General features: G+C 34.9%; 1 protein-coding gene across 1 annotated transcript; it reads right to left on the bottom strand.

The window, feature by feature from the left end:
• Positions 1–13: 13 nt before the first annotated feature.
• Positions 14–26,055, bottom strand: Asic5 (acid sensing ion channel subunit family member 5). Its single transcript, XM_027926560.2, has 10 exons — positions 26,016–26,055; positions 23,217–23,523; positions 16,718–16,955; positions 14,874–14,999; positions 12,682–12,831; positions 11,222–11,369; positions 8,352–8,408; positions 5,939–6,107; positions 1,610–1,701; positions 14–204 (listed from the first exon to the last, which is right to left on the bottom strand). The coding sequence occupies exons 1-10, from the start codon at positions 26,053–26,055 to the stop codon at positions 14–16; spliced, it is 1,518 nt and encodes a 505-aa protein (XP_027782361.2).
• Between the last annotated feature and the right edge of the window lie 1,808 nt (positions 26,056–27,863).

Below are 27,863 nucleotides of genomic sequence, written 5' to 3'. Positions count from 1 at the left end.
TTCTAACTGAACATTAGCACTCTTCTATCTGATTTTTATTCCCCAGATGATTCTGAGATGGAGGAGGCCTCTGAGTCATTTCAGGTATCTTCAGCAAAAAGAAAATGCATATCCAATAGAAATTGGTAAATAAATATTCAATAATTTCTATAATTGTGATCATACTGGCTCCACAAAACAGCCCCAGCTGACCGCCAACATCTGCTGTAATCAAAATCAATACATAAATTGTCATGGTTTTTCATAGAAAGAAAATTAAACATTGTTAGAAGTGAAATTATTTTAAACTAATGAATAACATTATATGAAAATAGGTTAATTGTATTACCATAAAATGTGGTACAAATAAAGTAATAGCAATTCAGGTGACAATAATATTAGTCCAAACCACCTTTAAATGGAGAATTAAGGTAAACATAAAATTTCCAAATTTCTAACTCAGACTTTGGAAGATAAGAAGCCTAAGGTAAATTCGTTAAGGTTCCTAGATAATTTCAAATCCAATTCTATATGTTAAATGAAAAGAAATGAGACATCCATATGACATTAGAGTTTTCTAGAAAATTAATTTCCAAGCAACTGGGAATTTAAAAGTCCATACTTTATTTCTTTTTAGACATTTATAATATTTAGTTGAACTAAAATATATCAACACAGCATTGCTTTTTCTAAATGTCTTTAAATCTATGTTTATTTTATTGTTTATGCTTTTATTGTGATTAAATATCCATGTCTTAAATTTTACCATTTTAACCATTTTGAAATGTACAGCTCTGTGGCATTAACTATATTTGTATTTTTTGACACCCATCACCAACATGCATCTCTGAAACATTTTCATTTTCCCTAATGGAAACTGTTTAAACAGTAACTCCCAGCTTCCTTTAGTCCCTGTCAATCACCCTTTTACTTTTTGTCTCAGTGAATTTGACAATTCTAACACTACCTCCTCACGCACATTACTTTATTAATCATTACTTTCTTGCCACGAGTCATTCTCGGGATCTTGCCAATTTTGTAAAGTGTGGTAATGAAGTATAGGTTTCTCCATGAGCTTTGGAGAGTTTGTAAACTTCCTCACTATCTTGGGTCTCAGCTGCTAGATCAGAGTGCTGTATTTTGCCTGACTGTAATGCTGTCTTCTATCTTCTATGTGGCTTCCTTGAAAAGGCAATGAGATCTAGGAAGTCAGCAAGTATGTTGGTTAGGGGATGTATAATGAAAGAAAATGAGCAGTGGTTGTTCAACCAAATGCCCAATTTTGCTTGCTCATGTTCTTTTTAACCCACCCTGGGGTGGAACTCCATGTAGGGGTATGCAGAGGCTGAATTCCTCCTGCTGAAACATTACAATACCCTTGATGACAGGATTGTCCATCAAGAGAATAAAATATAAATGTGAGTCTGAAATACTGAGCATCAGCCATTTCTTTGTCAAAGCCTTTGGGATCAATTCGCAGTGTTTCTAGGGAGTGCAAAAATGTTGGATTTAAAAAGCAGTCAAATGACATTACTATTGATTATGTCTCCTCCATTGATAAGCTAAGCTGTAAATATGAAAGGAAAATAGAAAATAGAGGAACATCCAGGAAGATATAAATAATGCTTACCAAGTAACTCAGATACACTCACTGCTTTTTGTTGCTGAGTTATCTTATAGTTTAAGTCACTATAGTTTATTTCAATGTTCACAAGATTCTCCCTGGGAATGAAAACAGAATTAATGCAGCTCAAGACTGACAGCTCTACTTTTATTTCCTATCTTACAAAAGTAGCACTCATTTCAATTCAGATGCTATTTAATGTTGAATTAGACACAGTATGTCTATCCATCATTAATTCAAATTAGCATCATTTCAAAGGCACTTTGGTCTTGTTGGAATTAAGAGAAACATTCTTTTCCAGACCCAACAATTTTTCCATGTCTCATTCCTGAGCTATCAGAAAAAGACATTAATTGTAAATAGAATGAAGAAGTATTTACAACTATTTATGTGTGTGTTTAGTTTCAATTTAAATCCTTGTTTTTTTCTTTGTGACTATGTGACCCTAGAGAAATCACATTTTTACCCAAGTCTTGGTTTCCTTATCAGTGGTCAGGAGTTTTGAGGTGAAATTGCAGTTGTGTTGGGGAGAAATTAAGTTAATGTATATGTAGAATGGGCAAAGAACATGGCATACAGTGAATGCCCCATAAATGTTATTGATTTTTTTTTCATTGATAAAATTGAGCTAAGACCATTTTGTTAATGTCCTCTGGAAATCTTTACAGGTGACCAGAGTGGCTAAACATTATTTGCAAATGAGAGCTGTCTATAATTTGGAGATCCTCACTCTTTTGCAAAAGTCTACTTTGAACTTCAATAACACATTAAAATGCTTCCTGTATTTCAACTTGTATGCCTAACAGTTTAACACATTCCAATTAAACTCCTGATATTTTCCCCATTTATAAAGTTTCACACCCCATAGCCAATTCAACAGGAAATCCTATTTGTCTCATCTTCAGAATACCTCTAGTGTCCCACCAGCTCACAGCCCATTCATTGCTTCATCTTTGCTCAAACAGCCCTAGTCTTTCACCTGGATTTTTGCATTAGCCTTCTGACTTCCACTTTTAAGGTACTTTATCTCAACAAATACACATGCTCTGTTCTTTATATAATAACCAAAATGTACTTCTGCAACTGCTGGATCATAACACTTTTGCTCAACCCAACCCTTGCCCTGAGACTTCCCATGTAATCTTAATGAAACTCCTCCATGAACTTTGGAGAACCACTGCTTCAGGTTTTTGCTCACTGTCACCTTCTCAGGAAGGTCTTTCCTGATCATAATCCATAATCCTAAGAATAACGTTCTCTGACTCTGGCTTCCTAGACCACTTTCTACCGTTTCTCCTGCCATAGCAACTAGAGCCATCTAATGTGAGTATGTACACTTCATGTCTATTTCCATCCCAAAGGAATCAGGCATAATAAGGCAGCATTCTTATCTTTCTTATACTGAGGTATCCTTAATGCCTAGAATATCCCTTGAATTTTAACACACATAAGAGGTGTTCATTTATATTTGTAAAAATGGTAAAAGATGGGCTGGGGTTGTGGCTCAGTGGTAGAGCACATGCCTAGCATATGTGAGGCACTGGATTCAATCCTCATCAACACATAAAAGTAAATAAATGAAACAAAGGTCCATCAACATCTAAAAATTTTTTTAAATGGTAGAAGATAACAAGTTAAAGAAGAAACCAATATATGAGTGGATAAATATTAACTTCTCCATGTGATAAGCAGAACTGGAAACCAGCTTCCTCATGATTGTTAGCTGGATAATAGTTATGACTGAGAATGGATCCTATTAGTAATGATTCCTGGAATTATGTCATGTTCTTTATCATATCTAAGGAGTGTGGCTGTAAATCATTTTCTTTATTGTTTACAGATTTTTTAATCAATATTCCCAAATACACTTAATTCAAAATGCATCATTAATATGTGTACTTAATTTCCATTGGTGTAACCATGAGTAACAGAAGAATTTGCAACGTTTAAAGAGATAATCAGGGGGGATAGTAATGTTTACAAATAATAAAGCAGTTGGCAAAGTGAAAGAAATAATCAAGTTGTCTTGGAAGTTCAGAAATTTTAGTAATATTCCAATCATTTTGTCCTCCATTGTACTCTAATTTGCATGTACCCTGATAATATTGTTTAATTTCACAAGCACAACATTCATAATCATTTCCAGGCATTATCCATCTGTGTTTCTGATATAAGATAAATTCCTTTCCTATAAAAAATATTGTGATATTTACTCTACTTCTCTCAGACAGCTGATATGACCAATAATTGAGTCTCACCAAACGTGTGACTCCTGGTAGTAGTGAGTTTATTCAATGAAGTCCAATAACATGTGCTTGAAAGGCACAATTATAAAATAAAATCTGGGTTTTAATAAGGGCAAAGAGAACAAATAAAAATGAGTATTTATTATGTTACCAAATTCAGAGGAAATGCTTCCAGGTTCTTGAACATAAGTGCTTCATTAAAGGGAGTGAACTGGTTTTGTAAAAATTGATTTCATTCAATTTTAATTTAAAAATTTGTTAACACAGAAAAACCTTAAAACTTCACTTGTATAACTGATGAAATCAATTTTATTTCAGCCAAATTTACCACTTTAGTCACCTCCACACTGCATGCTTCTGTAAGGCTGATCTTCTCCCCTTAATAATGAGGCTCAGCAGCTGCCCCATGAAACCCGGAACTGCCATAGTCTGGGGTTGATTTCTGCCATACAGAGGCTTAACTGTTAAATTAGAGATTGCTTCTTTTTAAATCATATTTCTGCTAAGATTTCATGTTTTCTCTCCTGACTAATTGTATATGTGTTTGCCGATTTATGACTCTATTATTTCCGCTAACACTACACAGACAAGTTTCTCTGTCTAGCATCAGGGCAAGCCCTGAGTCCCACACCTTTGCTCAGCTATCTATCTGTCTTAGGCCTGTGGTAACAGCCTCCACTACTCACAACCACTGAGTTCCCTGCAAGTCACTAATGATAGGATTAGTTAGAGAACTATTCATAATAATCTGAGTTCAGTATTCTCTAGTATCATCTTGTTGAATTCATGGATTTCTTTTCTAATTCACCAGTAAGTCTCCAAAATCATGCCTACATTCCTTGCAAATTAAACAATTTTGAACTTCAGGAGATCTCTAATAGCTGAGATCATCTAAGACATATTTAAATATAACAGACATAATACTACAAATGAATCAGTTCCCCATATTAAAATGAAATAGAAAAAGATATCTGTATTGGAGTTAGCACTATAAATAAAGACTAATTGCAAATTTCTACCTCTCTATCATTTAATATACTAAGTATTTGAAATCATACCCTAAGAGCCCTATCTTGATACAAATACATTTTTCTTTCTGATTTGTAAAGATAATTTTATTGTCTACTTACATGGTTGAACTTTTAAATTTTTAATTAAAATAAATTCCAAGGTAAAGCTGAATCAAAACATGCTTTCAAAAGTTAGTTACTTGACTGTGCAAATACAAATCAAGTTTAAATTAGTTAATATTAAATTATTTTAATAGATAAAATTATAAATACCAATATGCAATTGTCATTGTTTCAGGTCTAGGATATAAATGAGAAACAAAGAAAAATGTTAAGTTTACTCCCTTGTTTAAAAGAATAAGCAAGAAATCCATAAGACATTTCATTTATAATTTCTAAGAGCAATATGGTATAACTGGAGAATTTAATATTCAGTTAACCAGGGAAACTGCAATCTGGTATCTTTGTGAAAAAGACCTGTGGATAAGTTTTCAAGCATAATTGCTTTCTGTGCAATTGACTATCTTGATAGGTCAGTTACTTGAATTAGAGTGTACTTTAATTTCCTCTGTTGTGCAATGACAATAGTAATTTCTGTTCCAATTTACCTTACACAGTTCTTAGGAGACTCAAACTATAAAATATAAAGTTAGGAAATTTTCATATTTTTAGGCATCAAAATGATATTAGTTAGCATTCTTATTTCCCCAGTTGGGACGATGAAAGTGTGATCTTGTACCTCCTAAATGACATCAACAAGCAGAGCCCTTGTCCTGGGACATGATTTCATGATTTGATAGAGCTAAAGGCACCAGGAGAGGGCAGAAGATTGAGAAGTTCCTGGGTCCAGGGCAATAACAGACTGAGCAAATGCTTTCAGCAAGTATCAGTTGATTTTCACACAATTAAAGTAAGGAGATGAAAGACATGATCTTGCCTACTGATAAATTTCTATGCTGTCATTATTAATTCAATTCTGTAAGCCACTCCCTCCCTTGATTGATCAGCATTTTATTTTCTGAAACTTGAAGTTTTCAATGAAGATAAAAATGAATGATTTATGAGACTAATAAGATTACCTGATATAATCATGGCTTTGATTCAACTTCTTGGAAAGATATTTTAAAGCTTTTTGACTTGGAAAAGATGAATAAGAAATGGTAGCAGGGTATTCAGTTTCTTCACAAGAAACAGGGCAGCTAGAATTGTGGGTTCCCATCGTACATAATCCCTTAAATTCAATGTGGTCTGAAATGCAAATCAGGACAGGATATTAGGGAAGAATATTTCACAATGGGGAGAACAGAACTTTTAAAATAAATAATGTAAAAATGTTTCTATATATAAAGTATATATACATATATATGTTTATATATGTATACACACGATTATTTATATATGTGTGTTTGTATACACACACATATATAAAAGTGTGTGTGTGTATCCCCAGTACTGGGGATTGGACCCAGGACCTTATGCAAGCCTGCTCTACCACAGAGCAGTCCAATGTTACCCCAGTCCAATGTTAATTTTACTTTTAATTTTTAAAAAAGTATCAGATATTGTCACTACTTTCTTAACAAATGGTGTTTATATTTCACTGTTAATGCAGCAAAGAAGACAGGATACAAAGAGTTGCTAACTTTGAATTCATTGAGTCACTGGAAACTTCATTAGAAATAAAGTCTTTTCAGCAAATGTCTGGGTATATTTCCATAAAATATCAGCTATTTGCACAAGAGAGGGATGAGAAGTTTTTTTTTTGTTTTGTTTTTTTTTATGTGTGTGTGTGTGTGACATTGTATTACTTTGAGAGGAATTTTCAAATATAATCAGAAAGCCAATGACTTGGGTTTAAACTGAATTCATCTTGTTTCAACAAAATGAATTCATCTTGTTTCAATACATAATGGTGTGAAACAGTGTTGCCGGTGTTTGGAGTGCTATTTCTGTGGACCAGTAACTTTTCAATCAGCCACTAGATTCTCTTCTGTCCTTTAGTTCCACCAAGCCATGAATGCACATGTGTCTGGGGGGAGGGAAGGGGGTCTCTGGAGGAGGTGTTTCCTTTGCATCACCTCCCAGAGCCCATTCTCACTGCTCCTCACCCTGTCTCTACTCAGACTCACCTTTTTCTCTTGGTTTTAATGCAGAAAACCTTTGTTTTTGTGAACCTGTTGTTCACCAAAACCCCTTGATCAGGGGCCACCTTTGGGCTTGTTTTCCATTCTCTAACACTGATACTCCTTTGGTGTGTAACTTTGCATACATCCTCTTATTCTTTAAGATTATTAGTAAAATCATCACTCTTTGCCTACACTCACATACACTCACACTGTCACTATGTTTGTTTACACACTCACACATGCGCACACATACCCTTACACTCTTTCACTCATGCTCACATACACTAATATATTCTTATACACTCATACTCTCTCTCTCTCTCTCTCTCTCTCTCTCTCTCTCTCACACACACACACACACACACACACACACACACACACTCCCTACACATTTGTGACCCTGTCATCCCACAACAATCCCTGAAGAAATGCTTACAGGGAGTAACAACACCCCACCACCACCACCAGCTCTCCTTCCAGCCTCCAACAGGGATGGGAAATTGTAAGAAATTTGGCAACATAATTTGAACTCTTTGCACATTTAGCTTGTGGGCTATAGAAAAATATAAGATCCTTTCTACTCATACTGATATATTGAAATGTTTTAGTTATTTAAAAGAAGCTGTTAAATCTATTCCTGCTGTCCGGGAGATATTTCCATAATGCATTAGAAAACCACCTTTCATAAAGTATATGTATTAGGATTCCATTTAGTAAAAAACCAATGATTTAAGGTCATAAATATGAATCTATATATCTGGAGAAAGTTATGGAGGAACCCATAAGAATGTTAACATTGGTTCAAAATTAAGACAGATATGTAAGAAAAATAAAAGGCTATTTAGGAAGAAGCTGTTCCCAATAAATAAAGTGTGTGCAGTTATGATTTCATTTATGTAAAAATTTCATATGTAATATGAACATATAATAAAATGAATAAATGAAAGAATAATTCTCAGAATAATTCCTGAAGGGATAGAGCTTCTATTGATTTTTACATAATTTATTTTCTATTTGGTAATATTTAAACTATTCACAAAAATATTTTACTTATGTAAAAAGTAAGTCTATTTTATTATTTTAAAAGAACAAAAATTGAAAAACGACGTGAAGATTTAAAAATAAAAGCCAGAACACTGGTGCTGTTACTTGGCTTCTGTGCATATTTCAGTGACATATTTCTTGGAATCAGAGGGGTTTTGGTTGGTTTGTCTATGTTTATGTAAATTGTTTAAGAATGTTAAAAATTCCCTGCTATTGTCTATTTTCTATTTTATTTTTGGGCTATCCAAACTATGATTTGGGGTCTTATATTACTCTAAGTAACATTAATATAAATCCTGAAAACAAAAATTAAGCCACTTACCAAGCATAGGAGAAACACAGTTGTAGTATTTTTGTAGGTCACATTCTATCCCATTTCCTTAAAAACAAGTAATATATATTTACTTTTTTTTTATTGATTGATTGATTGATTGACTGACTGCTGGCAATTGAACCCAGGACCTCATGCCCTACCACTAAGCTACACCTCCAGGCCTAGAACTTTGCATTTTATAAAATAAAGCAGCCTAATGCAAAAATACATTTCATACCCACATCCCTCCAATCATCCACCGATTCCATCCATGCATATGGATATTTATGTAATGTGAGTATGAAAAAAATGTTAGGATCCAATGAAAGTTAAAGTTGAGAGGAAAATAGTTTTTTATTATTTCTTTCCATTTGTCTAGACAATTCTAAAACCTTTAAGTGGGAATAATATTTTTAAATAATTAAAAATTTTTAAATTTTTAAATTAAATAATTTAAAATTGATAATATTTAAATAATAATTTAAAATTGCTTTCAGAGTTATCATCTCTCTTGGTCCTTCATCACACACACAAACACACACACACACACACACACACACACACACACACAACTTGCTTGGTGGTCCTTCTAGGGGTAGGATGGAGGCAGAAAAGTACCAATATTTGTTAAGCACCTTTTGTGGATCGTGAGATAAATAACAAAATCAATATACATTAAAACTGAGTTTTATCCCTGGGATGATTCTAAATCCTTAGACTTTGAACTTTAATATTTCTCTATTGCTATAACCCATGTGGTCTCTAAGGTTAGCCAGAGTGTTTATTCAATAATCCTGAAAATCAGGATATTGTCCGCTTAGAATTTGTGAACAATTTGTGAAATGCTTGCCTCACTACAAGAAAGTGTTCTTTGAGAAGGAACTGCCAGAAATGAAAAACAGAATATCTGCCTCTGACATTGTCAGTAAAAAACCTGATTTTTCCAGATTGTTCCTTAATTTTCACAATAATATTTCTTCCATGATAAGAGACAATGGAATTTTGGAAACAATTCATATCTCAGGGAATCTGGAACAGCCAAATGTCACAAAACTTCCGTTTCTCAGTCATATTTAAATATAACAAGCCAAGCAAGGTGGTGCATGCTGGTAATCCCAGTGGCTCAGGAGGGAGACAGTAGGATCACAAATTCAAAGCCAGCCTCAGCAAAAGTAAGGCACTAAGCAACTCAGTGAGAACTTGTCTCTAATAAAATACAAAATAGGGCTGGGGAGGTGGCTCATTGGTTGATGTACCCCTGAGTTTAATTCTTGGTACCCAAGAAATAAATAAATAAACAAACAAATAAATAAAACCAATATAATACTATAAGCTAATCAGTTTCCCACCTTACAATGGAATACTGAGATGTATGTATTAGAGGCAGCAGTATAAAAGGTACATAATTTCAGATTTTCTACCTGTCTGATTTGGGGTTGCACTTCTTCAAATTATTAACGGTGTTACTTTAGCTAATTCACTTTATAAGTCTCAGTTTTCTCTTCTGTAAGTATAGGGAGGGATATGTGAGGATTTAACCAAATCACATGATAGTCCTGTAAACACTTCATGCATCCTGAGGTTCACACAGATGCCATGCTCTGTATTTTATGCAGCATCTTTCCTAGTTGCTGATTCTTATTAATTATTCAGTTTGTATTTTGTAAAACATAATAAATTTTAAAATATTGGGAATTCTCCGGGAATCCCCAGGAGAACTCCAAAGTAGCGTGAGAACTGCAAAATAGCGGCCGGCCGAGGCAGATAGTAATGCCTCGCCTGTCAATCAATACTACTGGCAAAATGCCAGGGGCCATTCCGACTCGGCTGTGGCTCTCAGCAAAATATAAACATCATGCAGCATGAACCAATTCAGACTTATCTCCACTAACGTTTCCAATATAATTGGGAACGGCATATCAGAGCCAGAGACAGAAGTTTTATAAAGCGTCAGTTTTTTTGGAGGAGCAGGGGATGTGGGTGGTGTTCAGAGATAAGTCATCTAGATTCTAGAAAGAAGGAAGGAAATGATGATTTGAACTCCCTGGAAAAGTTTGCCAGTTACATAGTCGTGTTATAAGAGGCAGCATTATTATAAGTCTTTGTGTATGTGTGTGAGAAGAAGAGAGGGGGAGAGAGGGAGAGGAAGCAAAGAGTGCATAATGGCAAACTGGTATAGCCAAACAGGTCTTGCCCCACTCCAGCCCCCATCTCCATGAGGAAGGTGAAGAAAACTGAATGAAAATGCCCAGCATTTATCTAGACTCCATTCTATTCCGTGTCAGCCACTTTTAAAACCACTTACATGCTTTTTCCGTCTTTGAGACAACCCTATAAGGTGGAAAAACCTTCTCCCCATTTTATAAGCATAGAGAGGTTACATGACTTGGTCAAGATCACCTAGATCAGAAATTGTGAGGCTGAGATGCCTCACAATTGGATTTGATTTATAACCATCCTGCTCTCCTGCCCCTCTTCAAGGCCTGCCTCATATCCCTGATCCTGGAAATGTCTCCAATTGTATGCAAAGGAGGTTTGAAGCTACCTTCACGCTCACAAAGAAATCTCCAGGGTCAAAAACTCTACATACATGAGTTTATTTTTCTTTCAAATTATGAAAACCTTTATGTGGTTGTTTTAAATATTTGAGAGCATCCAATTTTAACCTTTGGAATAAGAATATAGGATCCATCCTGATAACACAATTTTCTTTTCCCTAAATCTCTGCAATGACTCCAGGATTTCAAATTTATCAGTTGAGATTACATTTGGCAAGTGAATGATTTTCCAGAATGGAAAACAATTTAATTACATGTTGATTTCCTAAGGATCAAATTAAGCAAATATAATTGAGTGTGGGAGGGTCACTGTTTATTTACCTGGAAGCAGGAAAGGCAAACATCCGCATCGCTTTTCTATGAGCTGGGCTTTGCATTCCTTCAAACAACCATAAGTGCTGTAGTGACGAAAATTCTGGAGCTTGATGTTAGGCTTGCATTCTCCCCAAGGGTATTCTTGGTGAACTGTCTTAAGATCAAAATTAAGACCTGATGCAGCAGGAGATTTATCTCATTCTACCCATTTTCCATTAGAGAGACAGCAGACACTAATTTTGTTTTTGGTGGGACAGGGTAGTACCAGGGATTGAACCTGAACCCAGGGGCTCTTAAACACCAAGCCACATCCTCAGCCCTTTTTATTTTAAGATGGGATTGTACTAAATTGCTTAGGTCCTTCCAATTTTGTGGAGGCTGGCTTTGAACTTTCAGTCCTCCTATCTCAACCTCCAGAGCCTCTGTGATTACAGACATGCACCATGGTACCAGGCCAGACACTTTTAAAATTTTCTCTCAGAGCTCCATGATGTTTTTAAATGTGGTACATTTGCCTGTTTTTTCTACCCAATTAACCTGAATGTCCCAGAAGATTTTTAGTGGTCTTTCATTGACATTTTTCTCAAATGCCAATCTATAATATCAGCAGACTAATCATTCAAAAAAGGACACATAGAAGGAAAAAAAACTCATTTATGTAAATATTATATTAGCATATAGATAAGCCCAACCACAAAACCAAAATCGCAAACAAAAAAGCTTTTATTGAGTACCAATTATATGCCAGCCAATAAAGCTAGTATTTTCTTTGTGTTACTTCACTTAAGCTTCATATACTTATGAAAGGGAAGTATTACCCTCCTCAACTGCAAAAGAGAAGAGATGAAAAACTCATAAATATAATTAAGGAAATAAATGACTGTAAGTGGCTGGAAAATGGAAACCTGGAGGACCAGCCCCAACTCCAAGATTGCCTGAACTTGTCTCTTTTATTTTCTCCTTCCCACATAGTTCCAATGAGAACACACAGTTCAGCACAGCAGCTTAGGTCTATCCTCATTTTTTTTTTTTTTGGAACATGGGTAGGTGGATCCCAGGATTGAACTCAGAGGCACTTGACCACTAAGCCACATGCCCAGTACTATTTTGTATTTTATTTAGAGACAGGGTCTTACTGAGTGGCTTAGCACTTCACTTTTGCTGAGGCTGGCTTTGAACTCGCCTCCAGAGCAGCTGGGATTACAGGTGTGTGCCACCAGTTCCTGACTATCCTCATTCTTAATTTCTAATGAAGCTCAGTCACCTTGGTTTGGATAGGCTTCCCAACTTTCTCTATGTTGTATAGGTAGATTCATTGCTTTTACTGTATATTTGTCTCCAGATAGAGGAAAAGAACTTAATTAAAACTTTGGAATTTCCCACCATGGTTTAAAAGCACAAAGAAAAGGATTTCTAGTGAAAAAGTACTCTTTACAAAATTAATTCATTCTCCGTCCCATCTTTACCTTCAGCTGGCGGATTGTTACCCGGGTGTGCATTCCCACGGGAGAGTACAACCCTAGGCCAACAAACTGTGGCTCCTTCTTGGGTGAGTGAATAACAAAGATGATCCCAGCATCAGCAAAACCCAGGCCTGGGGAGTCAGTAAACTCCTCCTGAAATGAAAATGCACATTTCCTCAAATTGCAGAGTAATTAAATCAGTTCTACACAGCTTGAGTTTCATCAAATCTCATGATGGTATTGGACTTACGTAAAATCAATTGTTTCATATTCCAATTCAATCTTTTATATAAAAGGTATGAAAATTAAATGGCTACGACATACTTTCCATGTTTGAATCACAACTCTCGACCTCTGCATTTTTCTACTTTTCACCCTACCTGGAAGCTGGGACCCTGGTCATGGCTAATAATCTGATTTCCTCTGCTCCTCTCCTCCCCAGCTGCCATTTCATTGCTTTCTCTGGCTGTTCTCTTTGATTCATGTGTTTTAGAGAATCTTTTGTCACTTGTTTTGGTATTAAAACCCTGTCCTTATTCAAAATTCAAATTTATTTTTCCCATGTTAGTGAAGGTTGACACTGATTCTGTAACACTAGTGTTATTTTGATATAAAATTTCTACCCCATAAAGAAATTTAAGATGATTTTTCAGTGACTTTGTCATTAGTTGTACTTTTAGACTGTACGTAGTACCAAGAATAAACTTGAGGATAAGATGATTTGTTTTCAGTGAATAACTGCTTATGTAATTACTTTAATAAACAGGCTTAATATTTTATTTACAACACAGAACGCTATATCTCCTGGGGCTGTTATAACCCTCTAAAAAGCAGTTAAGTGGCAAGTCTGGAAAAATATCTCAATGCTGATTACTTATGCAGCATTGCATTGAAGATGTATATTTTATTTGGATTATGAAATTATGTAAGAAATTTAGGTTGTAAAATTTGTAATTAATATTTGAACTGACCTCAGGGCTAATATTTGAATGACATGAAAATATTGATCAAATATATATACATATACACACACATATATATATGAAATATATGTATAGGAAGGGGCATTGTAGTGTGCAGTGTTGTATTTGGACATAAATAAAAATATCTTTAATTGGATACAAAATGTGAGTACAAGTATCTTAACAGAAATTCCTTAAAAGTAGCCAATGGAGGCTGAGGCAAAAAGTTCAAAGCCAGCCACAGAAACTCAGTGAATACCTAAGCAATTAAGGGAGACCCTGTCTCAAAATAAAATTAAAATATAAAAAGGTCTAGGGATGTTGATCAGTGTTTACACACCCCTGGATTCAATTCCCCATACCAAAAGTAAATACATACATACATACATACATACATACATAAACAAAATAGCCAATGACTTCCTTTATGTCAATTAGGAGATTATATAATTTGGTGGGATTCAAGAGACCAGGGTTATTTGTCATCTTTGCCATTAATTGATTGCATAATTCTGAATTTCTAACCTATAAGTATTTTATAATCCTCGTTTATAAATCTACAGAGTAGAAAACCTCTAAATGTGTAATAGTGGAAGAAGTTCGCAAGACACAAAGTGAGAATCAACCATGAACTGGAGCTATACCAGGCACTCTTGAAGACATCACCACTGCATTTCTCAGGAGTCTCAACATCTGCCTCTGAGGTCTAGATTCATAGAATGTCTTAGTCCAACTATAACTTTCCCAAACTAGACTTGAGCAAAGTCCAGTCTATAATATATGAATAGCAATTATTTTCTCATCAATTTTTCCAGATTCAGATTCTATGATTTATCAAATGTGAATATATGGTTCCTCTCTAAAATATACTGCATGAAAATCTTAACCAAAATTATTTCTTAAATGCATAGAGTCATCTTAAATTAACTCTATACATTGCAACTTAGAAATCTCTGGTTTCCTTATTTTGTGGCAAGAAGAATTCTTGGAGTTACATTAACAGAGATAAGTAGGACAACTAAAACTCTTAAGGTTCTACCTCAAAATTAGGCCTTTTTAATCTCTAAGTCAATTATTACATTGAACCCAGAGGACACTAGGCTGAACTGATAAAAACAGAAATAATGTCCAACTGTTAAGAGATATTTGACAGGGCAAAATATTTTAAAAAACAAACAAACATGTGTCCCCTATTTGTTTGGAATCCTGGCTAGATTGAAGAAAATTCAATACCTGATTGACATCGAAGAGCAGGCTTAAGCCTCTTCCAGAGACACTCACTTTTTTCCATCCTTGGATATTTTCACCATGATTAAAAGTAAAGCAATTTCCATATTCAGTGAAGACATGTTTAAAGTCCTCCAATATAAAAATGAACCAAATACAACACAATCAGTTGGGTATTTTCATCACTCCTAAGGTTTAAATTGCCATACCTTTTTTTTTTTTTTTTTTAATCATGATGTCTAAACAATACAGAAATACTAGATAGAATGTTCTGGTGACTTATGTGTGTATTCATTAATAATTTTTATTTCTCTTTAATATATACTTGTGAATTTGCATGTTATTCCTTAAATGAGACATTTTCACATAAAATTAACATGTTTTTATGAAATTACTAAGAAATTACTTCTTTTTATTACCTACCTTATTACCAAGGCTTCTGGAAACATGCTTTTGCTGGTGAAGAACAGCTTCGATAATCCACACTTGAGGAATCACCTGTCCTTCATTCATAGGTTTATGGGGGAGGTGTCCATCACATTATCTACCCATTGACCTCCTCCAGCCACCCCAGAGGCATGCATGTGATATAAGCTGAGCTGATCTCAGTACCTGACCCTGACCCTGTGGCTTTGGTGATTGGTTCATGAATTCATGTGTCCTTATAAGAGCTAATCAATCTTCCATAGAATTACTGCATTGAAAACTGGAGCTCTTCAGGAAGAAAAGATTAACATTAAACAGATACATGAGGTGGGATGGAAAGGGAGAGAAAAGGGAAATTGCATGGTAATGGAGGGAGACCCTCATTGTTATACAAAATTACATATAAGAGGTTGTGAGGGGAATGGGAAAATAAACAAGGAGAGATATGAATTACAGTGGATGGGTAGAGAGAGAAGATGGGAGGGGAGGGAGGGGGGATGGTAGAGGATAGGAAAGGTAGCAGAATACAACAGTTACTAATAGGGCATTATGTAAAAATGTGGATGTGTAACCGATGTGATTCTGCAATCTGTATTTGGGGTAAAATTGGGAGTTCATAACCCACTTGAATCTAATGTATGAAATATGATATGTCAAGAGCTTTATAATGTTTTGAACAACCAATAAAAAAAAAGAAAGAAAGAAAGAAAACTGGAGCTCTAGCCTATCATAATGAAAGTCAAGGGTTCCCTTTAGCCATTTTTGCTCTATGGAGGGAGAACTCATACAGAAAGAAGCCAACCTGTGTTAGGAGACAGAAACAATGATAGAAAGTACAGGATAACCTTGTAGTCCCTTTATGTACCATTTTTGAACCTATTTCCTCCTCTAGGAGTACCCAATTAAACCAGTTTATTCCTTGTACTTTTCAGCTTACCAGAATTGGGTTTCTGTAATATGCCACTGAAAAACTCATTTCTGGTACAAAATTTCCTGGTGGTGAGTTGAAATATATTGGTAAGTAAAAAGCAAGATAGAAAAACCTCCTTAAGAAGAATATAGGATATATCTTGTCAATTTATTCATCTCTGACAGCCATCTCTCAGGCATTTCTATTTGTCTACTGTATGCTACCAAAAGGTTAAGGAATTGTACCCCAGAACTATGAATTTGTGAAGTTTACTTAGACTCCTTTAACACAGACTTCAGAATTGGCTGTGGAGTAAAAATATGGGACCAAGTTGCCTTCAAATCTCTTTATTAGCGGACTCCAGATATTCTACTTTTTATCTTAAATGTAGATTAATTTCATAGATGATAACAGAATTACATGTGTTATGAGCAAGTAAACTTTATCTCAATGTAAAACAGTACCAAAAAGCAGCTTATTATATTCATCATATGATAAACTATCAAATCATTACCTTTGGGCCACATGGTATTCCAAAAAATTCACATGCCAGCAAAGTGCTATTGTTGAGATAAAAACCATTATTCTTGATAAAATCTGTGACACTGAAGTTTTGGTGACTCTCAATAAAATCAATAGCCTCTTTAAAACCAGTAGAATTGGCACCGATTTCCTGATGATGGAGAACTTTGGATACAGTATGCCATAAGAAAACAATGATTCCAAATTTGGCTACAGCAGCTGTTTGGAACCTATTAGTAGGAATAAGGCAACCATTAGAAAAATAAAGACTTGGAACAATCTAGAAGACAGAAACCAAACATCTGGACTCTATTAATTTCTTCATATCTTCTACATTCTTTCACTTTTGCAAGATATTCAGGTCAATTGTTCTTTAACACACTGTACAAGTTATCTTGTATTTAAGTATATAATTTTAATCCCCTGAAATACCTCTCACACCTTTTTTCTGAATGAATCCTAATGGATCTTAGACCTAATTCTTTCTTCCTTAAAAGGCAGAGTTGAGAAAGTAGAACAAATATTCAGAAGCCATATTTCTTGGGCTCAAATCCCAGCTCTGCTATATTCATATCTTAGTTCTACATCTGCTTAGCTGAGCTGTCACTATATCTCTGAGCATTCCCTTCTTTGTATGTGTGTGGCTACATTCTGAAGTGAATTATAGGGCAGGAACCCCAAAACATGATAGCTTAGCTACCAACTCAACTTGCTGGAATGGAGCAGCAGCCAGATGGCAATTCTTCCAGTCCTGTATGCTCCCCTTCAACCACATCAAATGCTGAGTCAGGTGAGACAGTGCAACTTGATGAAGGTGCCAACTTCTCTTGAGTCACTCAGGCCATGAAGATTGGCAGTGGTGAACAATAGGCACATAATTCCATTTACTCTTTATTTTCTCCACTTCACATCCATTTTTCTTTCTGCCCAGAGCAGGCCCAGCACCAGAAACGGGAGCAACAGATTTACAAAGGCTACTTACAGGCCTACAACTGTGTAGGGCTTAACCCCCATTGTAAATTCTTTATTGTATGTCACTCCTGGCAGTGCTGTTTCTTCTTTGAGTTCTGGTTGTTACTGCTACTTAATGGTATCACTTAGCAAATTTCTTCATTTTTTACCACTTCATTTTCTCAACTGTAAAATTGATACATGTTAATATAACCTACCTCAATGCGTTATAAATTAATTATTTTTCTTAAAGCCTTTAGACAGGTGCCTGGAATATAATAAATGTTAGGTAAATATTTATTAAATAAATGTCTCATTATTGTCAAAGTGTCCTCTTGGCAATCAAAGCAGAAATGATCTACTTAATCCAACCACCATATTACCTTAAAATACTCTAGTTTTGCTAAGCAAATTCTGCCTTATAGTTACAAAGAGTTCTTTATTTGCATGCCTTATGTTTCTTTCAAAATATAATTGAGAATTTTATGGATATTATATATTTTGACCTTGAACAGATTTTTGTCTCTTCCAACTGATATAAAGCCTAGAACAGAATATGTTGTCCACTCCTAGCAAGTTTACAGGGTCAAGTTGTGTGTCATTCAAGGATCTCCTTTATTTTCTACATTAGTTTTTTTTTTTTTTTTTTTTTGCTTTCTTTTTTTTAAAGTAGTATTACATGTATTTTCAACTGGTACATGAAAATTATACATTTTAATGGAGTAACATGATGTTTCAACACTTGTATATTTCTGTAATGTTTAAATCAGGTTAAAAATAACTATCTCCTCAAACATTTGTTATTTCTTTATGGAGAAAACATTCAAAACCTTTCTTCTCTCATTTTCAAATACTACATTATTGTTATCTACAGTCACCTTCTGGTGCAACAGCACACCATAACTTCTTCTTCCTAAGCGTAACTTAGTACCCACTGGTCAACCATTCCTCATCCCTCCCTCCCCCATGTTCTCCCCAGAATCTGGTAACTACTCTCAATCTTCATGAGATCACTTTAAAAAATTCTCCATGTAAGTAAGATCATGGGATAGTTTTCTTTCTGTGCCTGGCTTATTTCACTTAACATGATTTCTGTTTAAGTCCACACTGTATCACATGCCAGAACTTCATTCTTTTTGTGGCTGAGCATTTCATGGTGTCCATGCCTCACATTTGACTTATCCTTTCATCAACTGATGGGCATGTAAGTCATTCCCATCTCTTGGCCATAGTGAGTAGTGCTACAATAAACTTGAGGATTTTTTATATCTCTTCAACATACTGATTTCATTTCACTAGGGAAAATACCCAGTAGTTGGATTGCTGGATCAGATGGTAGGTCTGTTTTCAATATATTGAAGAACTTCCACACTGCTTTCCATATGGCTGTATTAATTCACATTCCCACCGATAGTGGACAAGGATTCCTTTTTCTCCATATCCTCACCAGTATGTATAATCTTTTGTATTTTTGTTAGTATCAGTTCTTGCTAGAATGAGTTGATATCTCATTATGGTTATATCTTATATTTTATTTTCATTTTCCTTTATATTATCTTTTGTACATACATAAGTTTTCTTTCTAATATAAGCCACGATTAATTCTTTCCTGGTCAAGAGAGGGTATCCACAAAACAGAAAAAAGAAAAAGAGAGAGAAGAAAACAAAACCCTACACCAACATTATATTTCAGAGATTAGAAGCTATTTTCATGATAAGCACTTAATTTGTGCCTTATATAACCAGCTCTGGTTCTCATAAAGCCAGTCCACATCTTAAAAAACTGTAAATAACCTCCTCTGCCTTCCTCAGTAGCCTATATAATGGTGGAACTTTTTCTAACTTAGCATAGTTAGTAATCTTACTTTTCATGGTTGAAAGTATTTCTGGGGATCTTTTCAGGAATCAAGTTTAGATTAGCAATAGACTTGAGAGAAAAGTGCAGGGCTAACTCTGTATTGAGGGATGGGCCACTAAGATACTTCAAGTTCCTAACTCTGAATGACTGACAGGGTGCCAGGGATCTGTTCCAAAGCTCTGCAACTTTGGAATCTTGCATAGGCTAAGAGGCAGTCCTCCCTCACATCAAGTTCAATAGATTCTTGTCAAAACCATTATGCAGAGAAATGAGGGAATTACCACATTTGTGGGAGGTGTAAGTGCAATAGGTAAAACTGTTGAAAGAGATGTCATTTAAAAAATGTCCTTTAAAAATATTTCTATTATATTAATAATGGTGAACTAATAACTAGACTAGATTTGTTCTTCTTATGTAAACTAATGGTTCTAAATGCACTTCCCCAAATTATATGATCCAAAAGCAAAATTTCATCTGATATGAAAATTGATGCCTGACTCAGACTTTCATTGAGCCCTGCCAAGCCAGGTTCAGGTGTATCATGTATTAACAAGAAATTTATATTTTACAGAAAATTTTGTGGAGTGAAAAATAGGGAAGAATATCTGTTCTTTAGATTCCTTTTTGAACCAATTTCAGCATCTTATCAATTCTTTCATTAACTGACAAAATCTTTGACACATTTATTTTATATTTGTATCAGAGGTATGATTTTACTTTTGTTAAAACTCCTTTAATATGCATACCCACACATTTTTTTTCATTCACACAGATTTGAACCAATGAAAATAGCCCACAGATTGTAAAAATACAGTTACAGAAGTTATTTGTTCTAAAATAATGGATTAATTTATACCAGAACTCACTCCATCTGCCTTTTTCTCTTATTTTAATAGAAGAAAATATATTTCAGAAATTTTAACTAAATATAATGGAAATTTATTGTGAATTTTGTGGCAAAGATATTTTAGTGGAAATTTTTGACACAGAGGTATTTGAAAGGGCATGGAATATTTCAACTTCTGGAATTTATTGTGAAGTATGATTTTAATGAATGTTTGACAAATGCATCTTTATGAGTTTGTTTTCCTATTTTAATAGGCACTGCTTTACATGAACGAAACATTTCAAAATTAAAGTAGTATTCATTAATAAACTGTTACTGGCTTTGGCACAGTAGCACATGATTATAATCTTAGTGATTCAGGAGCTAAGGCAGGAGGATTGTTAGAAAGTATTAGTGCATTGTTTCCCTTATTTTTGTTTTATATTATTTATTTTCATTTAAACATTTTTATTGCAATAAAGGTATATAGAACATTGTCATCACTTGTTTGCATGACTATTAAAATGATTTTGTCATGTAGGGGAGGATAGGATTAGAAAATAATCTATTGAATAGCCTTTGGTGCTTATAGTGAAAAATAAACCCTCTTGTTCTAGGGTTTATTTTAATCTGTGTTCCTAATTTACCTGTGTAGCTATCTGCCTCTGTTGGGTGCACAAGTAGTTGTTAGGATCTACTCGTTTCAAGCTTTGCTGTTTTTACCAATACTCTGGGCATAAATTTCTCCAGAGTCTGATCTGATTAAATTTGCAGGGGTACTTTTTGGGACCAGGCTTTGAGAGTTATTCTGACTTTAGATGGGCTCTTCTTTCCTAGATTATCACTGATACATTATGATTTAGCTTGTTGCTCTCATGAAGCTATCAGGTTCCTCTTAATTTCTTACCACCAAAATATATATATTGTTTTTAATATTTATTTATTTTTGCCACACTGGGGATTGAACCCAGAGGTGTGTTACCAAGGAGCTCCATCACTAACCCTTTTTATTTTGAGCCAGGGTCTCCCTAATTTGCAGAGGCTGCCCTCGAACTTGCGATCCTCCTGCCTCAGTCTTCTTGGTTGCTGGGGTTTCAAGTAAGCCCTAGCACTCCTGGCTATACTGGTTTTTAAGTGTGCCCTTAGACTTGAACCTCATCAAACTCAATTACAAAATCCGTTCCCTTAGGGAGAGCTTTGAAGTTCTCTCTACCTTTGGCCTGCTTCTCCTTCCAGGAAAAATATTTAGAAGTTCTGTGTTGGGTAGTGACTTGTGGTCTTCTGACCTTGGCTCTCCTCTTCTGACCTCCACAAAAGCAGGTTTGGGTGAGAGTGAGGGAGAGTATTCTCCTACTCTTCCTCATATAATCTCACTGTGTATATGGGAATCACACAGAGGAAGAGTGTAAGTTGTTGCAATTGGGAATTTACTCTCTACAAAGCTGAATTGGATGAGTCATATTGGCAGCCTGAACCTCCCGGGGGGGCATACTGTGGCCTGTGGCTAGGAGCTGAGGGGAACTGAGGCCCTGTCTTCTCAGTGAAACCCAGCTGGAGTATATTTTCTGTCATTCTGAGATAAAAAGGGGGAAGAAAACAGGTGTGTGGTTCCAGTTCTGAAGATCCTGTTTTTACCGAGATAGCATATGTTACTGAATAAATATTTCCAAATACTTTAAATGTTGCTTTTAAAAGTAGTTTTCACTAGTCGGTCATGGTTGTTTCCCTAGAGAGAATCTGGATCCCTCACATAGTACTTCTGGAAGTGATATCTACGTTTGCTTTCAAACAAGGGTTGCTGCAAACAAACTTTGTTAGAGCACATTTAAAACAGGTGGTGAGTACTGAAAGTCTTTTTCTTGGGAGAGGATTGATCTACCTTTGATACACCTTAAGTTCTCAAGATACTAAGTCACACAATCATGCTGTATCACATACTAGAAAATTGAGCACCTCTCCTGGAATTATCCCCCAAAATAAAACAATATGAAGTACATATCACCTCCTCTGCTATAATGGCAAGTATGTAAAGCAGATGATTTGTAACTTGACACACTGAAAAAACTGAAGCTAAGAAGATTAAGGGACTTCTTCATGGTCAAACAGCTGATAAGTGGGGGTTCTTAAGGAGCTCCTCTGCCTACCCAGGCAAAAATCCTATTTGTAATCTTTTAAGTTTCACCACAGGCAGCTACAGGGCTGCAGGCCTCACAGGGGAAACTTCCCTTTTCTCAGCAGACTTGGTGCAGTCAATGAACTGTAGCTTTCTGCAGTGAGCTACAGTGGAGGACTCAAGAAAGAAAGCAGAGTGTAAAGTCAAGGGTAATGCTCTTCTAAGCTCAGGCCCCTGTGCAACTCCCCGGGAGCTGGTCCTGTGTCTGCTACATTGACTATGTCATCATATGTACAAGAGAACTTTTCATATTTCCATGCCTGTCACCTCTCTCAGTCCTTCCTCATCTCTACCTAGCATCTTCTAGTCCTCCTTACACCTAGACTTCCATACCCCAGGCAGTAACTGCCCCTCTGTTCTCTGTGTGTTCATCATTTGCATCACAATGACTCATATTCCCCTTTTTATGACAAAAATTGTTAAGTGCAGGAATCAAGACTTTTACATCTTTTAAACCATGAGGCTTGCTACATAAACTAGCATATAATTGTGGAGGAAGGAAAGCAATAAGAAAAATAAGTGAAAGAAGATAATAAGTTTCTTTACTTCCCTAAACACGTGCTTTTATGTATAGTTAAAGAATTTCCTTGGATTTACATATGGGGAATGCTGCATAAGAAAACTGTCAGAGTTATATTAGCAAAATTATAAGGACCAATTATTATTAAAAAAATAATTTTTACCTGTTCAAATTACAGAATGTCACAGATGGGAACTCCATTTTTTCCACATATTGAACCTCAATAGATGTCGTGGTCGGCCATGTGAAATAGTTGATCAAGCGGCTGTAGATCTGCCACACCACTAGTGAGACGGAGCCCAACACCACCACCAACCAGATCACCTTGCGAATTCTGCTTCGGTTCTGAACAATATTATGCACCCCGTGAAACGAAGTGGAGATGGCAAAGTCATGGTCAAACTTCTTTCGGTCAGTGGCAGATGGCAGTGGTTTCTTTGAAAGGTAAAGCTTTATCTTTCCTAAGAGTCCTTAAGATTTTGCCCAAAATATAATTAAACAAAAAGTCATGAGTTAGGAAACCTTAATGCTATCTGTGAAAAACACAAGTGACAAGTGGTTGATCAAGCAATTCTTTTTATTCCTTGTCATTATTTTTTTTTCCTTTTTATTATTCTATGTCCTGTTCATTGGGTGATTTATTCAAAAGTCAAGAAGTCTAGTGTCAGGTCTAATGAAAATATGCTAATGCTATTCAAAGAATACCCAATGTTAAAGCAAAGATGTTAATAACATTATTGTTACCTGCAGCTTCAAAATCAATCCATCTTGAATTGGTTGCTTACAATAAATGATAATCTTTTTAAAAATTAGGGTGAATTTTTAAAGTAGTGTTTTTCCCTAGTGAATCTCAAGATCCTTTAGATGTCATGAAAAAAATCAGGCTCATTCTGATTTTGAGAATAAGTGAGGCTCTAAACAGTCACTTCTTCAATTAATCTTTGTCCAACAATGTCGTAATTTATGGTGATTGCAACTTCCATATTTTGTAAGATTTGGTAAAGAACTATTTTATTTCTTTCTTCGTTATTTAGTGTTTTAAATTAAAATTGCATCATTTGTTATGTAATCTATTTTCTTTTTAGAAAGTGAATTCATCCATTCAGTGCTATCAAAAATTAATCAAATATTTTTATTGACATAAGTTGGAAGGGACTACTGAGGTTTGCATTAAGATATTTTTGACAATATGTAACATTCAGAATTTTCTTTTGGTTTAATTTGTTTTTGCTTTTCAGTAGAAGATGAAAAGACACTGTTGGCTGGGAGAAGAGTACTATTTAATTAAGAGGATGATATGGCTTTTGCAATGGGAAGTTCTGGCTTCTGACAGAGGCCTCACCTCTCACAACCTGCATGACCTCAGCTGAGTTTCTTAACCTCATGTCTCTTCTATCAAATGGCAGCAATTGCATCGACCTCATGACTTTGTTGTATTAACTGAAGTATACTTGGAGATGGCTGGCACATTACCTAGACCGTGATCAGTACTCAGTAGTATTTGATAATTTTATTCTACTAGTTTAGTAGTAATGCAGTAAAAGCTAAAATATCCTGGGTTTTGGAATCTACCCAAAATTCTCACGTAAAAATTGATTTTTAATTGTCACAAGATGCTCACAATATGTTTAACTTTTGTATAATTTGTTTCAAAAATATTATTTTAGTCAACTATTTACTATTAATTTACTTCCCAAAGGTTGCAATTAATAGCATTTAATAAACTAAACTTTTTGTACAGTTATGGGATATGTAAATATACATAAAAAAATAATTATCAACATTTTCTAATAGTGATACATTTCATTTGGACATGAACTGTCTAGTGATTGGACACTTGTAAATTATTTTATTATAATTTTAAAGATATTATGCACTAAGCAGGAAAATTTGTATTAATATCATTAGCTTGAAGTTGTACTTAAATCTTATAATAATACCTATAAAATATTATATAGTAATATTATATATTACAAATATATAATATTTTTGGTATCAAATTAGGCAATCTATATAAAATATATGACAGAGTCCCATGGAAAAATTGGCAGTGTGAAAAAAGTCATTGTCATTACTAATTAGAAAGGTAAATCTAATTATGATCTTTGTGTTATTTAGTCATCAATTACAATGAAGAACTCATTCTGATAAAAAGTCAACTCAGTCTCTAGGCAACTAGCATTCTTCTTATTATAGGGATTAAAGTTACGAGAAGAGGAAAAGTAGTCTAATAACCAGTAACTGGTCAAGCAAAGTATAGCTGTTGGTAAACATTGTCTTGGAAAGGCAAAGCTTTATTTGTAGTAATGTTTAATTTTTATTTTTAGTTTCAAGTTTGCTTTTAAAAATCAGCTCATTGAATAAAGATCTACTCCTTAACCATTGAATTAGCCTTACTGAAGTGTTCTCAGCTATTGACTAGGGATTTAGTAAAGGTTTTTGCAAAACTTTTATTTTAGAAGAATAGTGAAGAAATATGGTGATGTATGCCTTTCAGGAAGATCAGAATTGGTTAAATAAATTGCCCACCAGTCCACAAAGCAGAATCTTCCTCTCCTGACTGAAGTATGTCCTGTGTAAGTATTTCAGGTAGGTTTGGCATAGAACATTGATCACCACAGAATCATTTTAAGGAACATCACACAATTATTCTGGATTTAAAGTGAAACTTGCAGCACATGACAAATAGAGACCAAAAGAAAGAAACAAAACCGAGTTCTAACATATAATAATATTTTAAAACTAATTTTGAGTTTCTCAATACAAATTTGAGTTTCTCAATAAAAAAAAGTGAGTAAAACTCTATTATTTATTTTCAAAAATTCATATTACTTACATTATGTTCACATAATATTGAAAATCAAATTTCCTACATGGATTAAAAAATCCTTTTCCCTTTGCTTATTTTTAGCCTTTAGGAATGAAAATTGAAACTGTTCAGAAGATTTTACTCTTTGCCTACCTTTCTCAGCATATCCTTTTGATTTCTCCATCTGCTCCATTTGTGATTTCGGTAAGCAGGAGTCCTCAGGGTGTATCAAATTTTCATTATGACAATATTCATTTTGTGGCCTTTATATAAAATACAGAGGTTGAGGTTGTAAAATGTGGGGGCAATTTAAATATTTGTGTTGCTATGTTGTGCCTCATAAAGCACATAATCTACAAACCAAAAATGTTGACTGAATCAGCTCTGGGACTTTATGAACTGATGAGAAGCTATCATAGAGTGAAAATTTTAAAAATTAACATTAGGAAATCATTTTCTCATAAGTAAAGGAATAATCCCTGTCAAATGTCTACATTAATAGTGGCCTCTAACCAGGCAGGTACTTAAGTGGCCAATCTGGAAATCTCCTCAGTTTCTATATCTATCTCTATCTTTATACAACTGTGAATCAAAATCCGGTGGGATAAAAAAGAAAGAAAAAAAATGTGTTCTGGGAAAAGTATCTTTCCCTGGACATTTCTTTCTTAGTATCAGATGAAGCTATTTGTAACAGAAGTAGTTGCCAATGGCTGGGAAAAAGACCAGGAAACATTACCTCTGGAAGAAATGAATACAGAGAGCATAAAAATTTAACTAAACATGTTAATTCTTTTTTTCGTATTAATCATTTTGAGTTTTTTATATTAATCCTTTTGAGAATTTTAGAATTTTATATTAAGTAATAAATTATGTATAAATGGTGCCATCTGTTGACGCATGTCAGGAACTGCATGCACCTCTACTTGCATCTTGTTGCATTAACATGATAATATAAAGATCTAAATATTATTGATATGGTTACATATATTTTACATATATTTGGAAATTTCATAATTCCAAGTGTTACACATTGAAAATTATCCTTACATGCAGGCAAACTAAGCTGAAGTGGAGGGACTTCCTCAACTCTCTAAGAATTCAGGAATGGGGTCTATCTCGTAATATATGAGTCTCTCCTTGAAATATTTCTCCTTTGAGTTCAAGCTATAAATCTTGACATAAAACCTTAGAATTTGGGTACTCCTTAAAGGAACAACAAGCACCTCACCTCCCCATCCTCTCTTCCTTGCTTTGTCTGTCTTCCTTTATCCTTCCCACCATCTTTCCCCAGCATAGGTGGAGTCCTTATGATGCATGAAGTTATATGTTGGTATGCTCAGTAGGCCTCATTGTCAACTGGTTATCTGCCATTTGACCTTCTGGGGAAGAGTGATTAATTGCTCTAAGTTTGGAGATTGCTGGTAGGAAATAAGACAAGTCCATAAAGGGCCAGCCAGGCTAGAGATACAGAAACAAAGAGATAGGAGGCAGCTGGGGCTCCCAAGGAGGAAAACCACCACAGAGCCTCCCCAAAACTGCACCCTATACACTTTGTCATTTAACCAAAGCTCAGGCAGAAGTGTGATTGGCTAAAACTTCATTGACTCTTTTCACTTCTTTATTCTTGGCCCAAATTGTCAACACTTTCTCACAGTTCCTTTGTGCAAGAGGGAGAAAAAAGTGAGAAAGGTAGAAAAAAAGGCATGCCACCAAGGTCTCCCCACTTCCTGCCTATCCTTTGCTAGAAAAAAAATAAAAGAAAACAAGCTACTTCTTAATTTTACTTGTTCAAACGTGTTCCTCTCATGTATGATGTTTAAAAAATAATAAAAGCATTTGCTCCTAATCACAGTGATCCAATGATAACTTTCCATTTCTCTTTTACTTTAGAGTGAACTTTCCAAAACTGTTTCCTTTTCTTCTTCTGTCTCTAGTTTTAAAATCACTTCACCCCAGAAGACCAAAATGGAGGAGTGGAGAAGGTCGCTTTCCTGGCTGCTC

The sequence above is a fragment of the Marmota flaviventris genome, chromosome 7, assembly GCF_047511675.1.
Source record: "Marmota flaviventris isolate mMarFla1 chromosome 7, mMarFla1.hap1, whole genome shotgun sequence".
Classification (NCBI taxonomy): domain Eukaryota; kingdom Metazoa; phylum Chordata; class Mammalia; order Rodentia; family Sciuridae; genus Marmota; species Marmota flaviventris.
The sequence above is the reverse complement of the archived record's forward strand: the minus strand, read 5'-3'. Positions and strand labels throughout refer to the sequence as shown.

Excerpts from the sequence above, each read along its gene's own strand:
- Asic5 (XM_027926560.2), bottom strand. The coding sequence starts at position 26,055 with ATGGAGCAGATGGAGAAATCAAAAGGATATGCTGAGAAAG. Across the intron at positions 6,108-8,351 it reads CTGTGTTTCTCCTATGCTTG|ACCACATTGAATTTAAGGGA; the intron begins GTAAGTGGCTTA and ends TTTGCATTTCAG. Across the intron at positions 205-1,609 it reads GAGTGTATCTGAGTTACTTG|CAGATGTTGGCGGTCAGCTG; the intron begins GTAAGCATTATT and ends TTTTGATTACAG.